Genomic DNA, 24,561 nt, shown 5'->3' on the forward strand with positions numbered 1-24,561 from the left:
TTGCCTGTGGGGAGAGCTGCCCCATGCTATCACTCCTAGTTTGAGCACAAACTACTCTCGCTCTCTAATTTTATCTGCCTGTTTTCCTAGAAAGTGCTATTACAGACTGACTACACCTCATTCACAGGGTCCCTGTAACCCTGACTTTACCAAGGGCCTCAGCACTCTTGGGGCCTTCCCTTTACTGGGCCTAATGCTCCAGATTCCCAGGGCAATCACTCCCTGCTGGAGCAAGCTCCACCCTGTGCCCAACATTATACTGAAGTGTAGCAGGAACTTGTCATCAGCCTCTGGGCCAGTGATACACTGCACACAATATGCTAATAAGCAGAAGTAGATACATAGGCTTCTGCCCAGCAACCGGGGAAGTATAGGCATTTAAAGCCATCGGGGAACATGAACCCATGGGTCCCTACATCAGGATCGAGCCAAATCAAATCCAAACCCTAAGCACAACTTTAGAAAATGTGACAATGGAAAGTGACAACTTTTTTATCTGTATGTTTTCTATGTAACTAATTTGCTTATGTAAATGGAGGAATCAGCATTTAGCCGAATCCAAAAAAAAAAAGTGGATTCAGTGCATCCTTCTATTTATAGCTTGCAAAATGTATACACCTGCACATCATTTAACCCTTCAATGAACATTTGTGCATGCAGAGAAGTATACACATGAGAGGCAGGACTTCCAGGACCATTTAGCCTGTCCAGAATTTGTGGATTGATCAGAACCATTATATTTGCAGCATACATCGCTGCTGGTATGTTGTTAGCATTCCTGTGTAGACTACGTTTTCCTGGCATCCTCCTGTTCACAAACTCAATTTCAGATATTCAATCTTTCTTCCTCCTCTCTGGCACCTTGCTTAGGGTTGCCACCTCACCCCTTTAAGGGCTCTTACTGACGAGCGTTTTTACCTGCGCTCCCCTGCGTTCCGTTTTTCTGCGTTCAGCCACAGGAGAGCGCAGGAATAGACGCATTAAATTTTTTCCAATGGGGCTGTACTCACACAGGCACCGAACGCAGGTTGAGACACAACATGCTGCATTTTTCCTGTGTTTGGCGCCTACACGCGCCTGTGTGAGTACAGCCCCATTGGAAAAAATGTAATGCGTCTATTCCTGCGCTCCCCTGTGGCTGAACGCAGGTAAAAACGCTCGTCAGTAAGGGCTCTTACACACGGCCGTTCCGACCTGGGCTCCCGCGCAGCCGCAGGGGAGTGCAGGAATAGACGCAAGTTATTATTTGAAATGGGGCTGTACTCACTCAGGCGCGTGTAGGCGCCGAACGCAGGAAAAATGCAGCATGTTGCGTCTGAACCTGCGTTCGCCGCCTACACACGCCTGAGTGAGTACAGCCCCATTTCAAATAATGACTTGCGTCTATTCCTGCGCTCCCCTGCGGCTGAACGCCAAAAAACGGAACGCAGGGGAGCGCAGGTCGGAACGGCCGTGTGTAAGAGCCCTTAGAGCCCTAAAATTGAACACATATGGAAGCCACAGCCCTCAAGGCTAATTAGCAATTCATTTAGATGCATGCTGCAGACTGAACTGATTTATGATCAGTCATGCATCATGCATCAAAATGAATTGCTAATCAGCCTTGAGGGCTGTGGCTTCCATATGTGTTTGGTTTTAGAGGGGTGTGGTGGCAACCCTAACCTTGCTTGATGGACTGACTCCTGAGGACAAATTCAACTAGCTTCAGGAACATTCCTGGTGCCTTGTTTGGCAGACTTCTGGTTTCGAATCTGGCTGCCTCGTCAGACCATTCTCTCTCCTCTTCACTTTGGCAGTTGATCGGGAGATTACTGGTTAGACTAAGTTGGTTCCTCCATTGCTTCTTAAGATAACTTGCCTCTGCTTTAGGGCTCTTGCGCACGGGCATTTTTTACTGCGCTCCCCTGCGTTGCGATTTCTTCCTTTCAGCCGTAAGGGAGCGCAGGAGTAGACGCACTCAATTATTGTGAATGGGGCTGTACTTACACAGACGCAGGTAAGCGACAAACGCAGGTGAAATGTAACATGCTGCGTCCCACCTGCGTTTGGCAGGTGAGCGCAGGTAAAACCACCCGTGTGTAAGAGCCCTTACTCCTAGTGTTTTTTCTTGCCTCCTCTCCATTAAGTACTTCTTAGCTGTCTGACTTCCTGCTCTACCTGCACTGTTGATCCTCTGTCAACTGATACCTGCAATTTGCACACAAGCTGCCAACAAGTAATTGGAACGTGTGGAAAAAGTTGTTTTTAAAGGGAAGAATTTTCCCCTATGAGGTAATTAAAGTTTCTGTGTGCTTTTCTTTGTCTACCTCTAAATCAACTTAAATACACACTTGATGGAAGTGTCTTTTTTTCAGCCTCATTTAAAAAATGTAATTAGAGGGGGGGAAAGAGAACTTTCTCCTTTGTGTACACATGCTGCGGTTCAGCCTGATTCTGTTAACTCTTATTGTAATCCCAAGACTCCGGATATCTTTATTGGCATGAGAAATCTAGCCTTTATATCAAAGTACATAGAGGCCATTAGGATATAACTACTAATGTGAGGCCTAGAAAACTGCATTATAAGTTATATACATCTTAGAGACCTTGTTTCATTTGTCTTGTGTATTGTCCTCAATGTGTAAGTTTCACTGATTAGTAGAGAGCCAACAGATTATTTATAGTGAAGTGCAAACATCATTGATTTGTTTGCAGTTGTCTGCCACGCTGAATTTTCAGTAATTGTTTTATTTCTAACACTGAAAATTTTCTTTGGCCCCAAACTGCTGAATTGTGCAGATTGCAAGACTCCCTATAATGTTGCTGTTATTGAAGTCAGGCAGTAGGCAGCAATCATATTGTCAGATGATACTACAGGTATGGGATCCTTTATCCAGAAAGCTCCGAAGTATGGAAAGGCTGTCTCCTATAGACTCCATTTTATCCAAAGAATCTAATTTTAAAAAACTATTACCTTTTTTCTCTGTAGTAATAAAATATTACCTTGTAATTGATCCAAAATCAGATATAATTAATCCTTACTGGAAGTAAAAACCAGCCTAATGGGGTTATATAATGTTTACATGATTTTCTAGTAGACATAAGGTATGATAATCCAAATGACAGAAAGATCCGTTATCCGTAAAAGCATTCTGGATAACAGGTCCCATATTTGTACTGGTTTATAAATGAGTGAAAATATGTGGTTTACTGGGGGGTCTTTGTACAGTTAGGGGGTCTTCGGCACATGAGGCTCTATTTTCAGCAGCTGACATTAAGATTCATATTCAAAAAGGGGGGTTGTGGGTGCACACCTAAGGCTAAGTAAATGTATAATTAATAAGTAAGTTATATTAAAAGTATAATGGAAGTGCTACTGACTTGGCCAATTAATCAATTCACATTCCCTGGGTCCCTGTAGATATGCAGTAGATATGCAAGTGCATTTGTTAACAAAGACAGGGGTTTTTAGTTACAAAGTTATGATCATAAAGCTGATAAGCCACCATACCACGTCAAGGTAAACCCCATATGATGGTCCCTAACTTGTTTACCTCTGGTCATAGTATAAAAGATCTTGTGACTCTCTGCATAGTAGCATTAGTTGAAGCAAATTCTCCTGAACCTTGGTTTCAGTCTGAGGGCTAGATCCTCCCCTGCCACTAGCTTGCGGCTTTTAAGAGAGAGATAGAGTGCCCAAACCAACACCTAGACCCTTAGGGCAGAGACACATGCTGCTATTTTGGGAGATTAGTCGCAAACAACAAATCGCTTCTTCTTCCGGCGACTACCTCCCCGAACTCCCTTCCTGTCAGCTAGAATGAAAATTGCCGGCGGGATGGCACTTTGATCGCTTCAGCTTTCTGAAGTAGCCCAAAGTTTCTTTGTGAGGTGGAAAACGAAGAAACAATTTGTCTAATCTCCCGAAATAGCAGTGTGTGTCTCTGCCCTTACCGTAGAAAGCATGAATAAACCAGGAAGCTTCTTATTCTTCCATATCCGCACTGACAGAAGTTGTAAAAAATATATATTGAAAACCCAGTTACCCCCCCCCCATTAGTAATTTGGTCACAATACTAGGGCGTTTGAGGAATTTGCATGTAACTACCCTGAAAAAATATATATATTTTTTTTTATTTCAAACAAAGAGGGAGTGATGTTGGACTGAAACCCATACACAAGACAATCTGGATTTCTCAGAGCAATTCACTGGTATTCACCTATCCAGTGCCTGAATGAAGTGTGGCGGGGCCTAAACCCAGTTTAAAAAAAAAAAAAAAAAACTAAGCTCCAAGTGGGCATGGCTAGAATCTGTTCACACTCGCACTGCAAGGGTCCGATGGTAGTGGGAATCTAACTGGCTCCTGACAGAAACCGGCTTCCTAACGAACGTGGACATGTATGTTGCCTGAATTGCAGTTCCTTCACCCAGGGCCAATGTGTGAGGTGGGAATGGCTGAGGAGCTGCTGGGCAGCGTGGAATACACAGTGGAGCAGGATGGTCAGCTAACAGACCATGTGGACATAATAGTGCCGAACAGAGATGGGTGCCCGCTGAGGACCTACAAGCGAAGATGGTTGGTCCTGAGTGCTGTTTGCCTGCTGAACTGTACCAATGCCATGGTGAGTGGGGACATATATAACTAGAAGTCCTTTGCACTTTTATCTGGCAAGTGTTTCTCTTCTCACTTACATTACTGGCTGCCATCTACCTAATACTGTATCTGCAAATAACTCTTTTAAAGGGTAACTGTCCCAAAATTAGGTGTTTGCATAATGAAATTCTAAGCAACTTTCAGAGTAAAGTAAAACCCGCATTTTGTTTTTGTTCATGGGACCACAATAAATGGTGTAAAATCAGGGTAATGCATTATGCATAATATATAGGTGAAAACACAAATAAAATGTAAAATAAGTAAAAACTCTAAATCGGGAGATGTACACTTGAGGTTTCACTGTATGCACAAATTAAATAAGTTTAATTGTAAAATATATTGCCGTTGAAAGCAGCAAGTATGGAATCTGGGGATTTCTGGGTAAGGGGTCTTTCTGTAATTTGGATCATCATACCTTACGTCTACTAGAAAATCATGTAAACATTAAATAAAACTAAAAGGCTGGTTTTGCTTCCAATAAGGATTAATTAAATTTTAGTTTGGTACTGTTTTATTACAGAGAATAGGGAAAATCAATTTTTAAAAATTTGGATAAAATGGAGACTAAGGGAGACAGTCTTCCCATAATTCTGAGGTTTCTGAATAAAGGATTTCTAGATAACGGATCCCATACCTGTATCTATCTGATCTCTGGTTCTGACTCCTGGGCAGAATTCAGTTCTCCATCTGTTAATCTGACATCTGCCATTGTTTCAGGAAACAGAGTTAGGAGTGTGATACATATTGTAGCTTTGTGGTTCTTTTTGCAGCTGTGGATGAGTTTCGCCCCAGTGGCTGACATGACAGCAAGTTTCTTCCAGTGCAGTCTTGATGTTGTCAACTATCTGTCTCTCGTCTACCTCATTATTTCAATACCAGTGGGTTTTGGAGCGTCGTGGATGATAGATACTCTTGGTCTAAAATGTGCTGTAAGTACATGATCCTGTAATAAGCACCTTTTTTATATAGAAATCTGTATTTTAGGATCTTCACACGCTGCCATTATGTCAAGGCTAATGTCTTGTAAGTAGATTTATCTGTCCTTATGTCGCTCAGAATTGCTGTCTGTTGCTGTTCAGACATAAGCAGCCCAGCTTTCTACTCAGGCTGGCCACTGCCCCATCCTTGAAGCCAATAAAGTATTCCACATTTATAACCTATAGACAGTCATTTTGCATTTTGTCACAGCTCTAACAAAGTTCAGTTAAATTCTCCAATGGGGCATTTGCCTAGTTATTACTTTTTACTAGCCATTCTATTATAATGTAAAAGTTTGATTTTGATATATCTGTAATTTTCATTAGCATGACTGCATGTGCACAAACCAGTGGCTTTATTCTTCTGCATTTCTTGGACTTATTTTTTTTTTTTTTTTTTCGTTTTCCCTAACATTTCTTTTACAGATAGTCTTTGGCTCATGGATCAACATGATTGGAAGCATCATACGTTGTGCTGCTGTTGTATTTTACCTTAATCCCTTCGGCACATACACTGGGATATATTACTTGTTTACTGGGCAAAGTCTTTGTGCTATAGCCCAGCCACTTGTGTTATTTGCACCTGCTAAGCTCGCAGCTGTTTGGTTCCCCGATCATCAACGTGCAACGGCTCATATGATTGCTTCTGTGTGTAAGTAGTACATGTACAGGCTAGGACAAAACATTCGTAATTGGATTGTCTATTTGCCTTTATATACTGGCACCCCCAGTGAATTAGCCTTTAAAGGGTTGTTCACCCTTGGGTTAACTTTTAGTATGATGTAGAGAGTGATATTCTGAGACAATTTGCAATTGGTTTTCATTTCAGTTATTTAGGTTTTTATTCAGCAGATCTTCAAGTTGCATTTTAAGTTATCTGGTAGCTAGGATCCAAATTACCCTAGCAACCATGCATTGATTTGAATAAAGACTGAAATATTAGAGTAGAGAGAATAGAAAGAGGAGTCATAAAAATTAGGACTAACCATACATTTGTAGCCTAAGGGTAGAGTTTCACAAGTCCTCTTCGTCGGATCGACGCCCGCCGACAAAACGCCTCCGTCAAGTCGGATGGAGTGGCACACGTGAAGATATAATTGGACTGAATGAAAAGTTTGAGTTAACCACTACACGGTCCTACTGTCAGATGAAGGCTCGGCTTTCTCCATCCACTAGTGATGGGCGATTTTGACCCGTTTTCGCCTTGCCCCTAATTTTGCGAAATTCGTGACAATTCGTCTGCGTCAATTTTGACACAGACGGCGACTTTAGACGCTCATTAAAATCTATGGGCGTCCGTTTATCGTTGCCGGCGACAAAATTGCCACCCGCGGCGAAAAAAACGTTGACGCCAGTGTCCATTTGTGTTTTAGATTGTTTCTGCGACTACCTACTCAGAAGAAGGCAAATAATTTAAAAACTGTGAAAAAATTCACAAAGAAAAGTTACTTAGAATTGGCCATTGTATAACATACTAAAAGTAAAACGGGAGAACCACCCCTTTTACATAACCTAATGCTCATCCTTTTTCAATGTACTTAGCAAGGATGTGCTTGAGTTGAATGCTGAACTCCAATAAAAGGAATTCTAGTTGACTGCTCAAGGCATTATGATGAAGCATCACCCCATTCAGAAAGCTTAGAGGCTGGTTTTTGAAGGTTTAGTCTGGGAATCCTGTTTTGTGAGCAGCGCCGATCCGCGCATTTATGCCGACTGAGGCAGCCTTCCGTTGCTGCCCCCACCCCTCCTCACGGCGCTCTCATTTTCTGCGCAGGAGGGGGTCGGGCGCTGAACAACGCTAGTGCAAAGAGTGCAATTGTGCTCTCTGCACTAGAAGAGCCGAATTTCTGGGTTGAAAAGTGGAAATTCAGCTCTTAGTTACCAGGAGTGGCATTTTTGCCGCCCCTGGTAACCAGGGGGCGCTGCCGCCTGAGATGAGTGGATCAACTCGTCTCATTGGTGGAGCGCCCCTGTTTGTGAGGATCATTATAATGAAGAGTTATAGTGTACACATAACTAGAAATTACCTTAACAGTGTGACTATAACATGTTTGATTCTAAAAAATCTAACTTTATATAAAAGTAAAAGTGTTTGTTCAACTTTTAATATGATGTAGTGATATTCGGAGAGAGTTTGTAATTGGTTAATCCGCGTCATTAACAAACACTAATAGAATTATATTATACACCATTCTATATTGAAATCACATTGCTATATCTAAAAAACAGCAACTAGTGCTGTGGATGCTTAACATAAGCAAGGATTAAAACCAAACCACATACTACGGAATTTTATCGACACCTAACCTTGTACCATAAATATAAAGGGAAACAATTTCACTATATTGAATATTATCTGTATCTAATTATGTCCCAACTTCCTGGTAGTGGTATATATGTATGTGTATATATAATATATATATATATATATATAATTTCGCGTAATATATATGAATGTAATATTTTAATACACCACCAAACAAAGTATATTTTTGCCTTTTTCTTTTACCAGCCAGTCTTTTGGGTGCGCTACTAGCTAATGTTATTTCCCCATCCATTGTAACCAAAGAGGAGTATATTACACACATGGTAAGATGTCTCTTTTGAGTACCGTATGTCCTGAAAAAATTCATAACACAGCTGCACTAAATTGCATTTCCCCCCACTTTTTAAAGCTTGGAATCTATGCTGCCCTTGCTATAGCTGCCTGCATTCTTGCAACTGCTGGAATTCGGGAGAAATCTCCTCCAACTCCGCCATCACCAAGTGCTTTTAGTTCAGCCTCTGAGCCCTTTATATCTGGTATAAAACAGGTAAAAAGCTATTTATTTATATAAATCTGTGGTGCCAATGGAACCTTAGAATTAAGCACTTGCTTACTTATTAAAGTACCAGCAACACCAAAATTATGGGGTGCCGTTTGTCCCAAATACATTCTGTATACAAAACTATCCCTAATACACAGAATGAATGTCTCTCATGTTATATAAGTATTTGTGACCATACACAGAGAAAACAAATATACAAAAGACTTATTTCTATTAAAGAATGAACACAAAACCTGGTTAGTGCACAAAAGGATGTCATTATATCACAAACTCCATTCTGTACAGTTTAACAAGCAATCTGTCTCACAAATGTATAACCTCCATGTAACGGACGCACTTATGTGCAAAGTTACTTACAGAATGAATTATGTAAAAACAAAGTTGGACATAATATATAATAGTGTAACTAACTAGTGCTTGTCAAGCTAGATTTGACTGACAAAATAGATATCTGTGACAGAAAGCAAGATTTTATAGTACAGGATTCATTCTTTCCACAAAATGACAGTTTTATTCAACAAAACAGATAAAATAACTATTCTGTGACGCAACACTGTCAGTCACATTCCTGAACCAATAAGAACAAAGCTTATTGCCATATACAAACAAGATGAGAAGTGGCCAGCTCTGCTCCACATGGCTAAGGCAAAGTATCTGACCTGCTATAGAGGGCGCCCTCTAATGTCCCCTGTGCTGCATAGTAATGAACATGAACAAACCTTTCCTAAAAGAGCTGCTGTTAAACACTACAGGTTCATAAATGGAAGTTTTTACAAATGGCTGAGAAATATAATGCTGCACTTATAATGATTGTAGAGAAAGAAAAGTATGCAAAACTAATATAAATATGATCATTTTAGGTGATATGGCTATTCTTATTGTAGTAACCTGCTTGTGTGGCCATTTTGGTTAAGGGCATTCCTGCTGCTTTGCCATTATCTTATGACTCACTCCTGTTCCTCTTCCTGTCTAAGCTGAGAGTAATAATGGGACAGGCCACACCCACCTGCGAGGTTTTATTAAATGTACCAGAAGTTACTGTGCTTGTCTGGCTGCTTTGCCTGACTCTCAGAGTCAGTTATAAGTTTTGTATATGATAGTTAGACTCCAATGTCTCCTCCTAGCTGTAATCTTGCACCAATTAGCTTGTCGTAGTCTCTTAATAATGTGCTTAGCTATAGTTCAACTACTACATTATAGCTTTAGCCAGAGACTTGGGACTGATCATGTGCACACATACCTCCCAACTGTCCCTTTTTCAGAGGGAAAGTCCCTCTTTTGACAGCTCAACCTGAGGTCCCTCATTTGTACTGGAAAGTCCCTCTTTTCTCTGCACTGAACAGCCAGAAAAAAAACAAAGTTTCTAATTTAATTGGCTTTTGGCAGAGAGGCCAGTACAGCTAACAGGTGCAACTAAAATGCTTTATAACAATTATGAGATAAGAAAATAAGTAATTTTAACAGTTTAGATAAGGAGAAATATTTTCACATTTTTATAACCTGCCAAACTTTGTAAAATGAACCTGGTAATTAGGGGGGGTGGCCACAAAATGGGTGTGGTCAAAAAAAATTTGCTACACTACATGCAAAATAATTTTTTGTCTCTCTTTTTATTTCCAAAATGTTGGGAGGTATGGTTCAACTACTACATAATAGCTTTAGCCAGAGACTTGGGACTGATCATGTGCACAGTCGCATTCTGTATAGTATGATGTGTAGGTTATATGAGCAGCCACTCCTGAGTACTGTGTGTAAACAAAAGGGGGTCATTTAGGCAGGGGCAATTTTAGGGGATCATAATCATAATATTTATATAGAAGCAACAAGCTGCACAATGCTTTATATTTATTTATAACAAAAGACTCTAATGATGCCGTCCCCTTACCTGCCCAGTGCTTAACCCTTTCACATCAGAGTGGGTCGAGGTGGGCACAACACTAGAGCAGAGAGCACAACTGCGCCCATGTCACATGTCCAGGGCCGCCAGCAGGGGGGAAAGTGTTCCGGGCCTGAAGGGGGGCCCAGAAGTGCTGCATTTTTCAAAGAGCCGGGTCCCCTTTACGAGCGCCCGAGCCTCGCGGCCATTTCACATGTTACAGAATGCGGAAGTGCCGAAAAGACGAAGCTGAAGACCCGAAGCGGCGAAAAGACCCGAATTCATGAAAGGAGGTGAAGTTGAAGTCCTGAAGCCTTTTGTTTACACACAGTACTCAGGAGTGGCTGCTCATATAACCTACACATCATACTATACACAATGTGTGAGCACATGATCAGTCCCAAGTAGGGTTGCCACCTTTTTTAAAATGTTTTGCCGGCTGCTGGGCGGCGGGGACATAAAGGGGCGGGCCGTGACATCAAAGTGGGTGGGGCCACACCACGGACGCTAGAAGAAGTAAAAGAAAAAGTAAGTTCCAGGGGATTAGGGGCAGGCCGAGGGCTCCTTTTAATCGTATTACAAATTTACCGGCAACTACATTGCCGGTAAATTTGTAATCCCGGCCTTGGCAGGTAAAATACCGGCCGGTTGGCAACCCTAGTCCCAAGTCTCTGGCTAAAGCTATTATGTAGTAGTTGGACTATAGGTAAGCACATTATTAAGAGACTACTACAAGCTAATTGGTGCAAGACTACAGCTAGGAGGAGACATTGGAGTCTAACTATTATATACAAAACTTATAACTGACTCTGAGAGTCAGGCAAAGCAGCCAGACAAGCACAGTAACTTCTGGTACATTTAATACAACATCGCAGGTGGGTGTGGCCTGTCCCATTATTACTCTCAGCTTAGACAGGAAGAGGAACAGGAGTGAGTCATAAGATAATGGCAAAACAGCAGGAATGCCCTTAACCAAAATGGCCACACAAGCAGGTTACTACAATAAGAATAGCCATATCACCTAAAATTATCATATTTATATTAGTTTTGCATACTTTTCTTTCTCTACAATCATTATAAGTGCAGCATTATATTTCTCAGCCGTTTGTAAAAACTTCCATTTATGAACCTGTAGTGTTTAACAGCAGCTCTTTTAGGAAAGGTTTGTTCATGTTCATTACTATGCAGCACAGGGGACATTAGAGGGCGCCCTCTATAGCAGGTCAGATACTTTGCCTTAGCCATGTGGAGCAGAGCTGGCCACTTCTCATCTTGTTTGTATATGGCAATAAACTTTGTTCTTATTGGTTCAGGAATGTGACTGACAGTGTTGCGTCACAGAATGGATATTTTATCTGTTTTGTGAAACAAAACTGTCATTTTGTGGAAAGAATGAATCCTGTACTATAAAATCTTGCTTTCTGTCACAGATATCTATTTTGTCAGTCAAATCTAGCTTGACAAGCACTAGTTATTTACACTATTATATATTATGTCCAACTTTGTTTTTACATAATTCATTCTGTAAGTAACTTTGCACATAAGTGCGTCCGTTACATGGAGGTTATACATTTGTGAGACAGATTGCTTGTTAAACTGTACAGAATGGAGTTTGTGATATAATGACATCCTTTTGTGCACTAACCAGATTTTGTTTTCATTCTTTAATAGAAATAAGTCTTTTGTATATTTTTTTCTCTGTGTATGGTCACAAATACTTATATAACATGAGAGACATTCATTCTGTGAATTAGGGATAGTTTTGTATACAGAATGTATTTGGGACAAACGGCACCCCATACAAAATTGCCCTGCGCGGGCAAAAACTGCTTTAGATGCACTATTAAGTTTATGGAAATAAGCTGATGTGTTGCCATTTAAGCTGAATAGGGCAAACATTGGAATCATTGCATTCACTCTAGCAATGTATACAGGGTCGGCCTGGGGGGCCCACCGGGGCTGATGCCCCAGGGCCCCCCTGCCGTGCCGGCATGTGTGACGCATCTGTGCGAATGCCTAAGGTGCCGCCCATGCGCGCCGTGCTCCCCGGGAAGCAGCTGGGCAGCATGCCGCCCCAAATATTTTGCACAGAAATACGGGTAGATCCAAAAAAGTACACTTTATTTTTTTTAATTACAAAATTCTTACCTTGGCCTTAACAATTTGCCTGTGCATAAACACACATCTTATAGGAAACCTTGAACAACCGGACTCTTTCTGTTGTGAGTTCTGAAGTTGAAACTGTATTTATGTGAAGTATTATTGATTCACTAAATTCTGTAGGCAGAACGGAACCAGTCTGATATTTTTTGTGATTTTAGTTTGTGTGTATCTATTTATGAACTTCTAACACACTATAACCATGAATTACATGTTAAATAAATTGTTCTCCATAGGGCTGAGTAAAATTATCAGTTACAATCGGTGCAAAAAGTCACTTGGGTCACTAAGACTAATTGAAACTTGAAAATGTTCCCCTACTTTAAAATATAATGTTATAAGTCAAGTCCATTTAGTCTATAAAATCACTCTGCTGGTGGCTTGTTTTTATATTCCCGTAAAACGTCTTTGGGGACGTATTATACTTTACAAAATGCTTCCATATGTAAATGGTACAGGTATGGTATCCGTTATCTGGAAACCTATTATCCAGAAAGCTCTGAATTACAGGATGACCATCTCCTATAGACTCTATTTCATCCATATAATTCTGATTTTTAAAAAGGATTGCTTTTTAATCTGTAATAATAAATGAATATCTTGTACTTGATCCAAACTAAGATATAATTAATCCTTACTGGAGGCACAATGAGCCTATTGGGTTTATTTAATGTTTAAATATTTCTTTAAGGTATGAAGATCCAAATTACAGAGACCCATTATCCAGAAAAGCCCAGGTCCTGTGCATTCTGCATAACAGGTCCCATACCTGTACTTAATTATATCATTAGTTTAAACTGGATCTTAGTGATGTAATTTACTGTATATCATATGGATCACTGGAACTTCTCTGAACTTTCTACTTGGAAATTTATTAGATACAATATTTAGCTAGAGATAGGATAATGCCATTTCACACTTCATTTGCACTTACTGCCAGGCAATTTTCCAAACTAGCAAACTGGAGAGCTAACATTTTCTGTTTCTGTGACCGTTTGAAAATTGATCTGAAAACTTCCATTTTCCATGATCATATGCCCCACAAATCCTTATACCAAGATAAAAACACCCTAAGTACAAATGCCAGGGGGTCTACTGCAATATCTGTGCCAAAAGGGGTGTTGCATAATACTGATTTACTAGGATGACTTTTGCACATGCCACAATTCTTTGTCCTTATATTTTAAAGTCCATAAAATGTAACGATGCATCGATATTTGAAAATATGTTGTATTATTTGCACACTGATTCCTGCAGGAGTTGTTTCCTACACTCTGATGGGGTGCAGATTCCCACAAAATTCCAGCGTGAAGTGTATGGCCAAAATACATATACAGTAGTATATCAGCATTTATTTATCTTTTTGACACTTGTATGATGTTTAGGGAGTGTGAGTGCTGCTGACATTACACTGTAGTCCCTAGAAGGGAAATGGTTCAGCTATCACAGAGCAATTCTCTTATCAAATACACCAGGGGTTTATCCGTTGCTTTATAAGCAACTATCTGAAATAATTAGAAGTACTGTTATTAGCAAGAATGTTTAAAAAAAATTGTGTTTCCTTTACAGCTTATGACAAAGCATACATCATCCAAATGCTGTGCTTCGGTGCTGGAGTTGGTATTTTCTCTGCAATCTTGTCTTTTCTGGAGCAGATTCTGTGCTTTAGGGGCTATTCAAATGTACCGTAAGTTTCAAAATTCCGAATACAGAATGTGGTCTATTTAATGCTGGACACCCACTATAATTATATTATGCAAGCCTTTGTTACATTTTATTGCTGACGTTATCCTAGTGATTCAAGCTGAGTCTGATTTCAAAGTCTGATAACTTTGCCTAAAAACATCCATAGTGCATGCCACATAGGATTTTTTTTATAGCAATGAAAGGTTATCTGTGATCGATAATGATCATTACAACACAATGACATCACTTGGCACTTATAAATAACTTAGCTGTGCAGTGTAATGATTAAAGTTGTTGTGATTCCCAGGCTATTTATGTAAGTCATGTTCCGTTCTGCATGCTTAAAGGAACAGTAACACCAAAAAATTCATGTTTTAAAGTAATGAAAATATCATGTAGTGTTGCCCTGCATTTGTTAAACTGATCTGTGTGCTTCAGAAACACTACTATAGTTCATATAAACAAGCTGTTGTGTGGCAATAGTGAAAAAAAGGCTATATGGCACAGGATAAATAATGGATAACAGATAACACCATTATGTTCTATAGAGCTTATCTGCTGTGTAACTTGAGCCTTTGAATGGCTGCCCCCATTGCTACACAGCAGCTTATTTATATAAACAATAATAGTTTCTGAAGCAAACACCACAGTTTAACCACTTTAACAACACTGCATTGTATTTTTGTTACTTTAAACACTTTATTTTTTTGATGTTACTGTTCCGTTAAGTAGCATTATATTAATGTAAATCTACATAACAACCAGTGCAGTATATGCATGATACTGAAACCTTTTTTAATCTAGAGTTTTCTTCCAAGCTTTTTGCAGGTGTGTGTGTGTGGCGCCTTGTTAATTTTCTTTGGGTTCATTGGTGCGTTTGTTTGTGGACTTTACGTTGACAGGACAAAAAAATTCAAAGAAGTTGTCAAGATCTGCTCTGCATTAACTGCTCTGGCAAGCATTGCGTTTGCACTGGTGAGTTGTTTGCATTGGTCAGGAAGAAAGCATTATAACAAGAAAGTGCAAAGGGTAGTAGATCTAGCGACTATTCAAATTATTTTATTTTTGGTGGTTATTGATGATTCCAAGGAGAATACATATTTTTGTCTTCTTAGGCAAAATAAAATGGCTGGGCTGTTCAGGAAATATGATTTTCTTTGGACTTCAAAGAAAGACTATCTTTATGTAGTGTATGGGACCCGTTACCCAGAAAGCTCTGAATTATCAGAAGGCCATCTACCATACACATAGTTTATAAATATACTGCATAGTTGTTCTTATTCAGAAATGTGGGGGGGGGGGTTCCCCCAGTTAGGTAAAAATAGTTCTTGGGTAATTTAAGTTACCGAGCATGGCCCTTTTAGAGACTGCCTACTCTGTTTTGGGCTACATAAGAGAAGCTCTACTCTAATATTTGCTTGCTAGTGCTCTGGAATGCTTAGTGGTCTCTGCATTCCCTCTAATGATGAGGCTGTTTAAAGAAGCACTTCGGTTTATTAATCAGTTTAATCTCATTTATCTGCATTTTTGCCAAGGTTCTGATGCAATCTACTCTAGAGGGAAATATGTATGCTAAACAGCAGTGTCTGAATGGGACACCAGGGGTCCACCCAAAAACCTTTGACCAAGGGCCCACCAATTAATCTTAGACCCGTTATTCTTCCTCTCCCCACTCAACCTCTATTCTCGTAGTCTCTTTTCTTTATATACTATACTCTATTATTCCATCTATTTAGCCTCTGTTCTCATAGAAATAAAGAATGACCATGAAATAGGCCAAATATTTAGCAGCATGAGGGCCCACTGACACCTGCGCCCACCGGGACTTTTTCCTGGTATCCCGGTGTGCCAGTCCGACACTGCTAAACAGTAGTACTCCTAGGGTGGCTGGCCCAAAGCAGTAGACTGAGGTAGACTTACAGCCAATAAAGATAAATATTCTTGGAATTGTAGGATAGTATCTTGTAACATGACCATAGGAGGAGTGCCAACCAACAATTGTCAACAAGGGGAATCCTAAACCCAAACTGTCTGCAGAGAGGGCTGGGTTCAGCTATTAAATATAATGGCAATAAAACTATAAAGGGGCAGGAAAATTAAAGTAGCCTTACACAGTGGACTCTTGAGATAATGTTTAACATACTACTAAAATAATAAATGAAAATATACAGTTAACATACTACTAAAATAATAAATGAAAATATACTGTAGGTCATATGTCTTAAAGCACTTCCTTTGACATTTTGCAAAGATCATAATACAAATTAAATTTAGATACCACTAAATTAAAAAGCTGACGGTTGTAATTAATCATCATGGTTTTATTGTTTTTAATATCTAAAGACTATGGCATTACTAAACGGTCATTCAGGAAATGGACATTTTGTTTAATGTGCTCCCTCATAAAATAGGTTTAGGGTTGTAATTGCACATTCCACTATTTCATTTCAATTTTCTCATATCATCTTGATACACTTTCTTATTCTTTGTATACAGTTTAATTGCTGTTATGTTTGATATCAGAGGTAATGGGCTTTCTTGTCTTGGAATAGAGGTATACAGTATAATGGTGGCTAATGTAATTAAACATTATGCAATTTCTTTGTTCTTTTCACTCAAAGACCTGCCGTTATGGTTATCGCCTAAGTCGGTGTGTGTGCTTCATGTTCTTTTCAGTGATTTTTCACTATTGCTGTAACATTTGGCAGCTTTCATCAAAAGCACTATATCAAGAGAAGTATGAAGACCTTTTCTCCTAAAATTATGCCCTCAGTTGGGAGATGCACTGTCAAGCCCCACATGTATCTGGAAATAACATCAGGAAGAAGAGAGGGTAAAAAAAAGAGAAAGTTGCCAATAATGTTACACCAGAAGAAAAGATGAGACATGAAATTAGGAGTGGATCTACTGTGGGTTCTAACAGCATTAAATATGAAGATAGCACTGCATTAATACAAGTACAAGTATGGGACCTGTTATCCAGAATGCTTGGGACCTGGGGCTTTCTGGATAACAGATTTTTCAGTAATTTGGATAGTTATACCTTGTCTACTAGAAAATCACCTAAACATTAAAAAAAAAAACAATAGACTGGTTTTGACTCCAGTAAGGATTAATTATATCTTCGATAAGATTAAGTAGAAGGTACTATTTTATTATTACAGAGAAAAAGGAAATCATTTGTAAAAATTTGGACAAAATGGAGGCTATGGGAGATGGCCTTTACGTAATTCAGAGCTTTCTGGATAACGGATCCTTTACCCGTGTTATTCTGATTTGCAAATATAGGGCATGAATATAAATGGGTGTAGTTAAAGTGGGAATGGCCAAAAGTGGGTGCAGGCACATCTCTTTTCCAGATCTCACTTTTAAAATCTGCTAACCTTGTATTAAGCCTGAGCATTAGTTTCTTCTGAGACGACATATGTGACTGTTCTTGGCCTGTGGGAAACTGTTTGGAACTATTAATTGAAGTACAGATTATTAATGTCTGAATCCGAATTCCTGACTTCCAGGATTTTTTTCATAACTAAAGCCGTGAATGCTGCCAAGCAACATTAATGTAGGTTGTGTAAACAACAAACCTATATTTTTGTAAGCATTTGTCTCCATTTACATTTCCAGGTGTTGTGTAAACAAACATTTATTTTTGTAACTGTGTTAAGAAGCAATGATATCAATTTACCAGGTGCTTAACTTCCGTGACCAAACCATTTTGGTGGCATCTGTATGCTCTTTGTTCGGATTGTTTGGGCTTGCTATCTCTCCAGTCGTGATGGAACTAGCTGTGGAATGTACCTACCCAGTCGGAGAAGGAAGCTCAACAGGTTTAATGTTCATCTCTGGGTAAATATATATCTATATTCCCATGTATGGTTTTTCTTCTGATTCATTCTTGTGAAGTGTGTGTTTACATCCAGCTCAGGCAACTCTCTCAAACTTGCACAATGAACATAAATCCTGTTACAGTATTAGTTAGAGTTATAGTATTTCTGGTCAGGTGATCTCTGAGGCAGCACACAGACCATCACAAAATAGGGGTTCAAGGCAAGAGATGTAAAAGGACAATATTTACTTAAATATATAGACCAGTTTGATAAGATTCTTTAATATGCCACTTAATGATATAAACTCTGCTGCTTAAGTGTTCATTTTGGGGGTATACATTATTTTATAATTACTATCACTTTGCAATAAACTTTATTTGGGCCTTACAGTAGAAAAATAAAATTCCATGGTAATTGAATACTCATGGTATCTGTGTAAAATCACAAGCCAATCTGGAACTGCATAGACACACATGGTCACTTAGGCATGCTTACTAGTTGGATATTGAAGTGTACCATTATCAGTTTAAAGGAGAACTAACCCCTAAAAAAATGGCTACAAATGCCATATTTTATATACTGTACTTTTTGCACCAGGCCTAAAGTTTCAGCTTCTCCATAGCGGCAATGATCCAGGACTTCAAACTTGTCACAGGGAGTCACCATCTTGGAAAGTGTCTGCAACCTTAATTGTAACATTTCTATGTGTACTGTATATTGTAAATGGGTCCCAAAAGGTAATATTCTACAGAGTGTATTTGCTGTGTAAACTGAGCCTTTTCTCCTTTGAATGGCTGCTGCCATTGCTACACAGCAGCTTATTTATATAAACAATAGTAGTGTTTCTGAAGCAAACACAGCAGTTTTACTAGTGCAGAGCAACACTGCATTATTTTTTTATTACTTTAAAACGATTACATTTTTTTGATGTTACTAGTCCTTTAAGAGCAAAGTATGGCTATTGAATACTTACTGTTGCGATTTTCATTCATTTGCCTGTGGGTGCTAAAGGGCCAGTAATCCCTTCTTGAAGCACTTCCTGCTCATGAAGACGCATTACCCAATTACTGACATGTTTTGCTAGTGTTAACTAGTTATAACTGATCATAAACTATATGAAGCTGACTCAAACACCTGACTCCTGAACCATACATTCTAGATTCCCAAACCTACCCACTGACCTGTGCTGGACATACAGTACCTCCCAACATTTAGGAAACAGAAAGAGGGACAAATTTTTTTTGGACATGCCCATTTTTGTGGCCACACCCCCTAATTACCATGTTAATTTTACATAATTTGGCAGTTTATGAAAGTTTGAACACATTTCTGTGGTTTTTATATGTTATTAGTTTTGCAAATGAAGGTGAATTGCCCTTTAAGCTGTGAGTCTAAGTTCTTACCTTATCAAACTGTCACAAAAGAATGTCAAGTATCTATTCTGGGCTGTATGCCAAGATGCAATTAAGTTAGAAACTTTGTATCTGTTTCTGGCTGTTCAGTGCAGCAGATCAAAGAGAAACCCCGGACTTATCAGTACAAATCCGTGACAGCGGGTTGAGCTGTCAAAAGCGGGACTGTCCCGCTCAAAACGGGACAGCTGGGAGGTATGGATCATGGATTTGAACTTGATGAGCCCCTTTTTTGACATGAGCCAATTTATTGGGCTTAGAAAACATAGAAAAGATGCATAAACACTCTCTCCCCCCCCATTTTCCCCCCACACAGACATACCTGATTCCACAGATTAAAATGAAGCTACAATAGTCTGCCTGTGCTGCCGGGATCAGTTCCCCACTCCCACTTAGACTATAAAATTATTATCCTTTCACTTTTTTTTTTTTTTTTTTTACATCTGCTCTTTTTATTAAGCACCATGTGTTTGAACTTTTTAGCAGCATTTAATAAAACATATGTATTTTATTTTTGTTCAAGCCAAATTCAGGGAATAATCTACATGGTACTCTTTCAAAAACTCACCTGGCCATTCTCACCCTCTGAACCGTCTCCCTGCGGAATACAACAGACTGAAATATATGACTGATCTCTTCATTGAAAGGGAAATGATGAGCCATACAGCTGGTGGTATTAAACCACTACACAACATCATACAACATTTATTGTTCTAAAATTTGGACCAGAATTTGCAGTATCTATCTATCTCCATCGAAAAGATTTGCTAATCAAATAAGTGCTTCTGTCTACTGGTGCCTGACCTTATCCATCAGTCGGCAGTTTCTTACAATTTCCCCAACAGCCGTTTAGCTCGGCCTCTAGAAATAAGCTGAAAGGCACTGCTCTATATTTCAGAACGGAATAAAGCTGCTGCACTTGATGCATATTTCAGCCATGACTGAGCTTTGTCAAAGGCTTTTGACAATTCTTGGAATCTTATTTCTATCACAGAGGAGTGTCCAGTAGCCCCTGATCCCAGAAGCTGCCATTAATAAAACTCTCTAATGTGGCCTTTCTTTAACACTTTATATTGTGGTGCTTTAATGTTTCCAAGTATCTGTAGCAGATGTCAGATGAGTTACCCTCTAGTGAAGGCTGCAGGCAATATTCCCCAAGTCTTAAATATATTGATAATGGGTTGAGTCACTTGCTGATATCTATTGCTTGACAGTGGGTAGCATGGGTTATCAATAAACCAGTGGCGGAACTACCGGGGGAGCAGGGGGTGCGAGCGGGCCAGGGCAGTCCGTTTGCCGCTAAAAATGCGGCCAAATGCGGCCGTACTGAGGGGGGCAGGGCCCGGCTGCGCATCACGCACCAGGGCCCGTCCCCCTCTAGGATCGCTTCTGCAATAAACCAATCCAGGTTGTCCATTTAATGAGCAGTTCTAAGTTCATCTGTTTCAGTAGTATCTAGCTACACTGTTGTTAAACTGATTTTCTTTATTTCTCATGTAGGATTTGTCCAATTTGCATTCCATGTGGCTGGGTATAAGTCAGTTGACTTCTTGGCATTCTCATTATAAAGCCAAAATAGGTTAAAGGAGAATTCAACCCCCCCATTTAATAAAACCCACTATCGCCTACCCTATATAGTCCCCCCCCCACCCCACACAGGTGATAATTCCAGTAATTGCCCCATATCCTGTAATTACCCCTCAATGCAGAGTAAGTGCAGCAGAGCTCACGGGCGCCATCTTCTTCTCTCCAGTAATCTCCGGAATGTAAGCGCCGATACAGAAATAGCTGAAGGGAAGGTAGAATACCCAAAGATTACCAAAGAGAAGAAGATGGCGCCCGTGAGCTCCGCTGTGCTTGCTCTGCAACGATGGGTAATTACAGGATACAAATGCTGACCTGAGATTTGTTGCAGCCGTACTTGTAGATCTGTTCTAATGAAAAGTATATTAAGGCACTAGAATCTGCTGATCTGCATCGTAACACACCTTGCTTGTATTCAGCTAAATCCCACACTAACTGTGTTATATTGTCTATTTATTTCTTTCAGTTTCCATGTTGGTGATGGCTGCTTTGTGCTCCTTTGGCTCCTGCATCTTTATCATCTTCTTTCATATGGAGTACAAGCAGCTTCAGGTAGAAGGGGATTTTAATTTATCCAAAGAAGAATTGAATGGAAATGCAGCATAACATGCCACAGCCATGCTAATCGAATACACATGGCTCACACTGGATACCTTTAGAACTGATTAATAGCATGTTTGCAACACAACTATTCCCTCCCAACTGAAGTAGCTAAAATAGCCTTTCCTGTTGCTCTGAGTTGAAGGCAACTACAGGTATGGGACCTGTTATCCAGAATGCTCAGGATCTGGGGATTTCCGGATAATGGATCTTTCCATAATTTGGATCTTTATACCTTAAGTCTTCTAGAAAATCATGTAATCATTAAATAAACCCAATATGCTGCTTTTGCTTCCAGTAAGGATTAATTATATCTTCATTTGGATCAAGTACAAGGTACTGTTTTATTATTACAGAGAAAAAGGAAATCCCTTTTAAAAATTTGCATTATTTGGATTAAATAGAGTCTAAGGGAGATGGGCATTCCGTAATTTAGAGCTTTCTTGAAAACGGGTTTCCAGATAACTTATCTCATACCTGTACATGTGTATATACTAGGCTACATTAACAGAAACTGTTAACAAGCATGTTTTTTACTTTGCCTAATGCAGCTTCTTTTAAATTACAACTTTTGGTTGACTTTAGTGTAATTGCAATTGAAGCAGTTAATTTCTGCTGGTTGCTAATGCTTTCTCCGTTTTTCAGACTACAGAAACAATGGCCAGATTCAGTTCCATAAAAAATGTTTCCTCTGGTTTATCGCATAAAAACATAAGTCTATGGGGAAATTTGGAATTGAATTAGAATATGTAACACTGAATTAAGCCCCATGTATCAGAATGACAGACGTGTGGAACTGGAGTGTTGGCTGGAGGAGAGCTGACTACTGATACAGTGGTGTGAATCGTCCAGGATACAAGAGCAGGTACAGCAATATTACCATACTCTTACTGCTGAATTACCTTTATCCAAACCGATACTAATCACATAATACTCCACTGATATGTAACTGTCATTTTAAAGAAGACTCTCCCCCTCCTAATGTCATAAGGCTCATCCAATTGGCTCAGAAATGAGCAGAGCAAATTAAGAATGGAATATAGAATTAATTATGAATGCTGTAATTTTACCCATGATTATGGGGAAGATACTTTATAAGAGCCATGAATAATTTGTAAATAACATCCTTAGTGATGTTAGTTGTTGTTGTTGCTTTGTGATGTAATTAGTATGACATGTTGTGTATTGTGTGTATATAAAAAAAAAAATGTATAAAATGAGTGAGTCCCATGACCTGTATAAAAGCAGCCAACCTGCAGCCTTGTCCCTATGGTCATGGAACTCCTTTGTGACTTCTAATTTTCTCAACAACACAACAGTTTGTAAGTCAGACTGGTATAGGGATGGAACAAAAATAAAAGTAGGAGAAAATAAGACTAGCAATAAAACTGAAGCCTCACCGTGATTATGTTTCGGTTGACTGGGGCCGGATGCCAATTTCATTCTTGGTTATGGTCAGAAGAAGAATGTTGTTAATTCAAAAACAATATTGAAAAAATTTAAAATGAAAGATAATGGGGCAGATTTATCAAAGGTCAAATTTCAAATTCATGTGATTTTTTTATTTTATTTATTTTTAAACTCTCATAAATTGTAATACACTCACAACTCAAATGGGATGTTATTTAAGAAAAAAATCTGGAACGTCTAAAATTCGAACGGATATTCCCGACCCAAAAACTCAAATCGAATTCAATACGAATTCGACTAAACTCAAATCTATTTATTTATTTTTGTCTATCCATGAAAAAGAACTTGAATGTCAGGAAGGCTATTAAACTCTTCAAATGGGTCACTGGACCTCTGCCATTGACTTCTACATGAACTCTGCAGGTTTTCGGTGGCCAATAGTCGAATTCGAGTTGTTCCCAGGGTCAAGGTATGATAAATCTCGAATTCAAATTCAAGTTTGGATTATTCCTAACTCCAATATGTGAGTTTTGACCAAAAATCCAACTCGAAAATTTGAATTTATAAATCTGCCCCTTAATGATTATATGAAAACATAATCATTATTTAAATAAACACCCCTTTGAATCACACTATACGGATTTGCTGATTAACTGGCATCTAGTATAATCTCTTATCATTTATAATGCCTCCAAAACAAGCAACTGTGAGGGAGCAGGTGATGAAACCGAGCAGGTGCTTAATAGCAAGTATATACATATACCCTATGTCTAGAGTAGAAAGATTCCACTTTTGAATGCATATCCAAATGAATAAGGAGCGGGAGCCTCTGTCTTGCTCACCTCATTTCAGTGTACGTTTCTCTTCTGCTTGGTCAATTTGTTATTCAAATGAACTGTTGCAAGTGCTGATCTATATTATATTTTTGTAATTAAGTATAGACCATTAACATTGTGTTATGCGTTCCCTTAAAGGAAATGCTTGCTCACCCGAAGGAGCATTTATTCAAATACACAAGGTGCTTGTGATGACAGTATATGCCAGTGAGGGGTGCTGCACCTTTCATATGACTGTTCTGGTGTTGAATGTCCTATTCTTAGCAACCTTTCAAATGGTCTTTTTTAATTTTGTTACTTTTTCCTATTGTCTACCTCTTTCCAGCTTTCAAATGGAGGTCAATGACTTCTTCAGCCATAAACAGTTGCTCTATGCGGTATGCAGATTGGATCCTACTTCACAGGCGCCAGGAATGCGGGATCATCGTTAATAAAAGCATATTACTGGTGTTAAACCACGAACTGTCAAAATTATTCTACAACTCCTTTTGCAGCATATGGACTTGACTTATCATTTACAAAACTTTTTACCTCGCTGGTTATATTTCACTATGTTAATAGGATTGTATATATTTGTTTGTGATGTCGCTGCAAGGAAGGGGCGGTGCTTGAGTCCACACTTCTTCCAATCACTTTAAAGGTTGTTTTTAGACATAGTTACATTAGGCTAGATAAAATGTCTTGTCTTATTTTGTATGTTTTCGGGGCTGAATAAATCTTTTCTGCACAAC

General features: G+C 39.2%; 1 protein-coding gene across 3 annotated transcripts; it reads left to right on the forward strand.

Moving 5' to 3' along the window:
* The first annotated feature begins 1,608 nt into the window (after window positions 1–1,608).
* On the forward strand, window positions 1,609–24,561 carry slc49a3.L (solute carrier family 49 member 3 L homeolog). Of its 3 annotated transcripts, XM_018256655.2 has the most exons (11): window positions 1,609–1,996; window positions 2,127–2,271; window positions 4,128–4,602; window positions 5,405–5,563; window positions 6,038–6,263; window positions 14,045–14,162; window positions 15,064–15,136; window positions 17,850–18,007; window positions 21,451–21,536; window positions 22,230–22,449; window positions 24,156–24,561. In XM_018256655.2, exons 3-10 carry the CDS (start codon window positions 4,381–4,383, stop codon window positions 22,289–22,291), a joined length of 1,104 nt encoding a protein of 367 aa, XP_018112144.1. In that variant the 5' UTR covers window positions 1,609–1,996; window positions 2,127–2,271; window positions 4,128–4,380; the 3' UTR covers window positions 22,292–22,449; window positions 24,156–24,561. The 3 variants fall into 3 exon arrangements, with proteins under 3 accessions (XP_018112144.1, XP_041418752.1, XP_041418748.1); XM_041562818.1 differs by lacking the exons at window positions 21,451–21,536; window positions 22,230–22,449; window positions 24,156–24,561 and adding exons at window positions 8,124–8,200; window positions 8,287–8,424 and having other exon boundaries at window positions 17,850–17,981; XM_041562814.1 differs by lacking the exon at window positions 1,609–1,996 and having other exon boundaries at window positions 2,004–2,271.

This window comes from Xenopus laevis, chromosome 1L (assembly GCF_017654675.1).
Source record: "Xenopus laevis strain J_2021 chromosome 1L, Xenopus_laevis_v10.1, whole genome shotgun sequence".
Lineage (NCBI taxonomy): Eukaryota > Metazoa > Chordata > Amphibia > Anura > Pipidae > Xenopus > Xenopus laevis.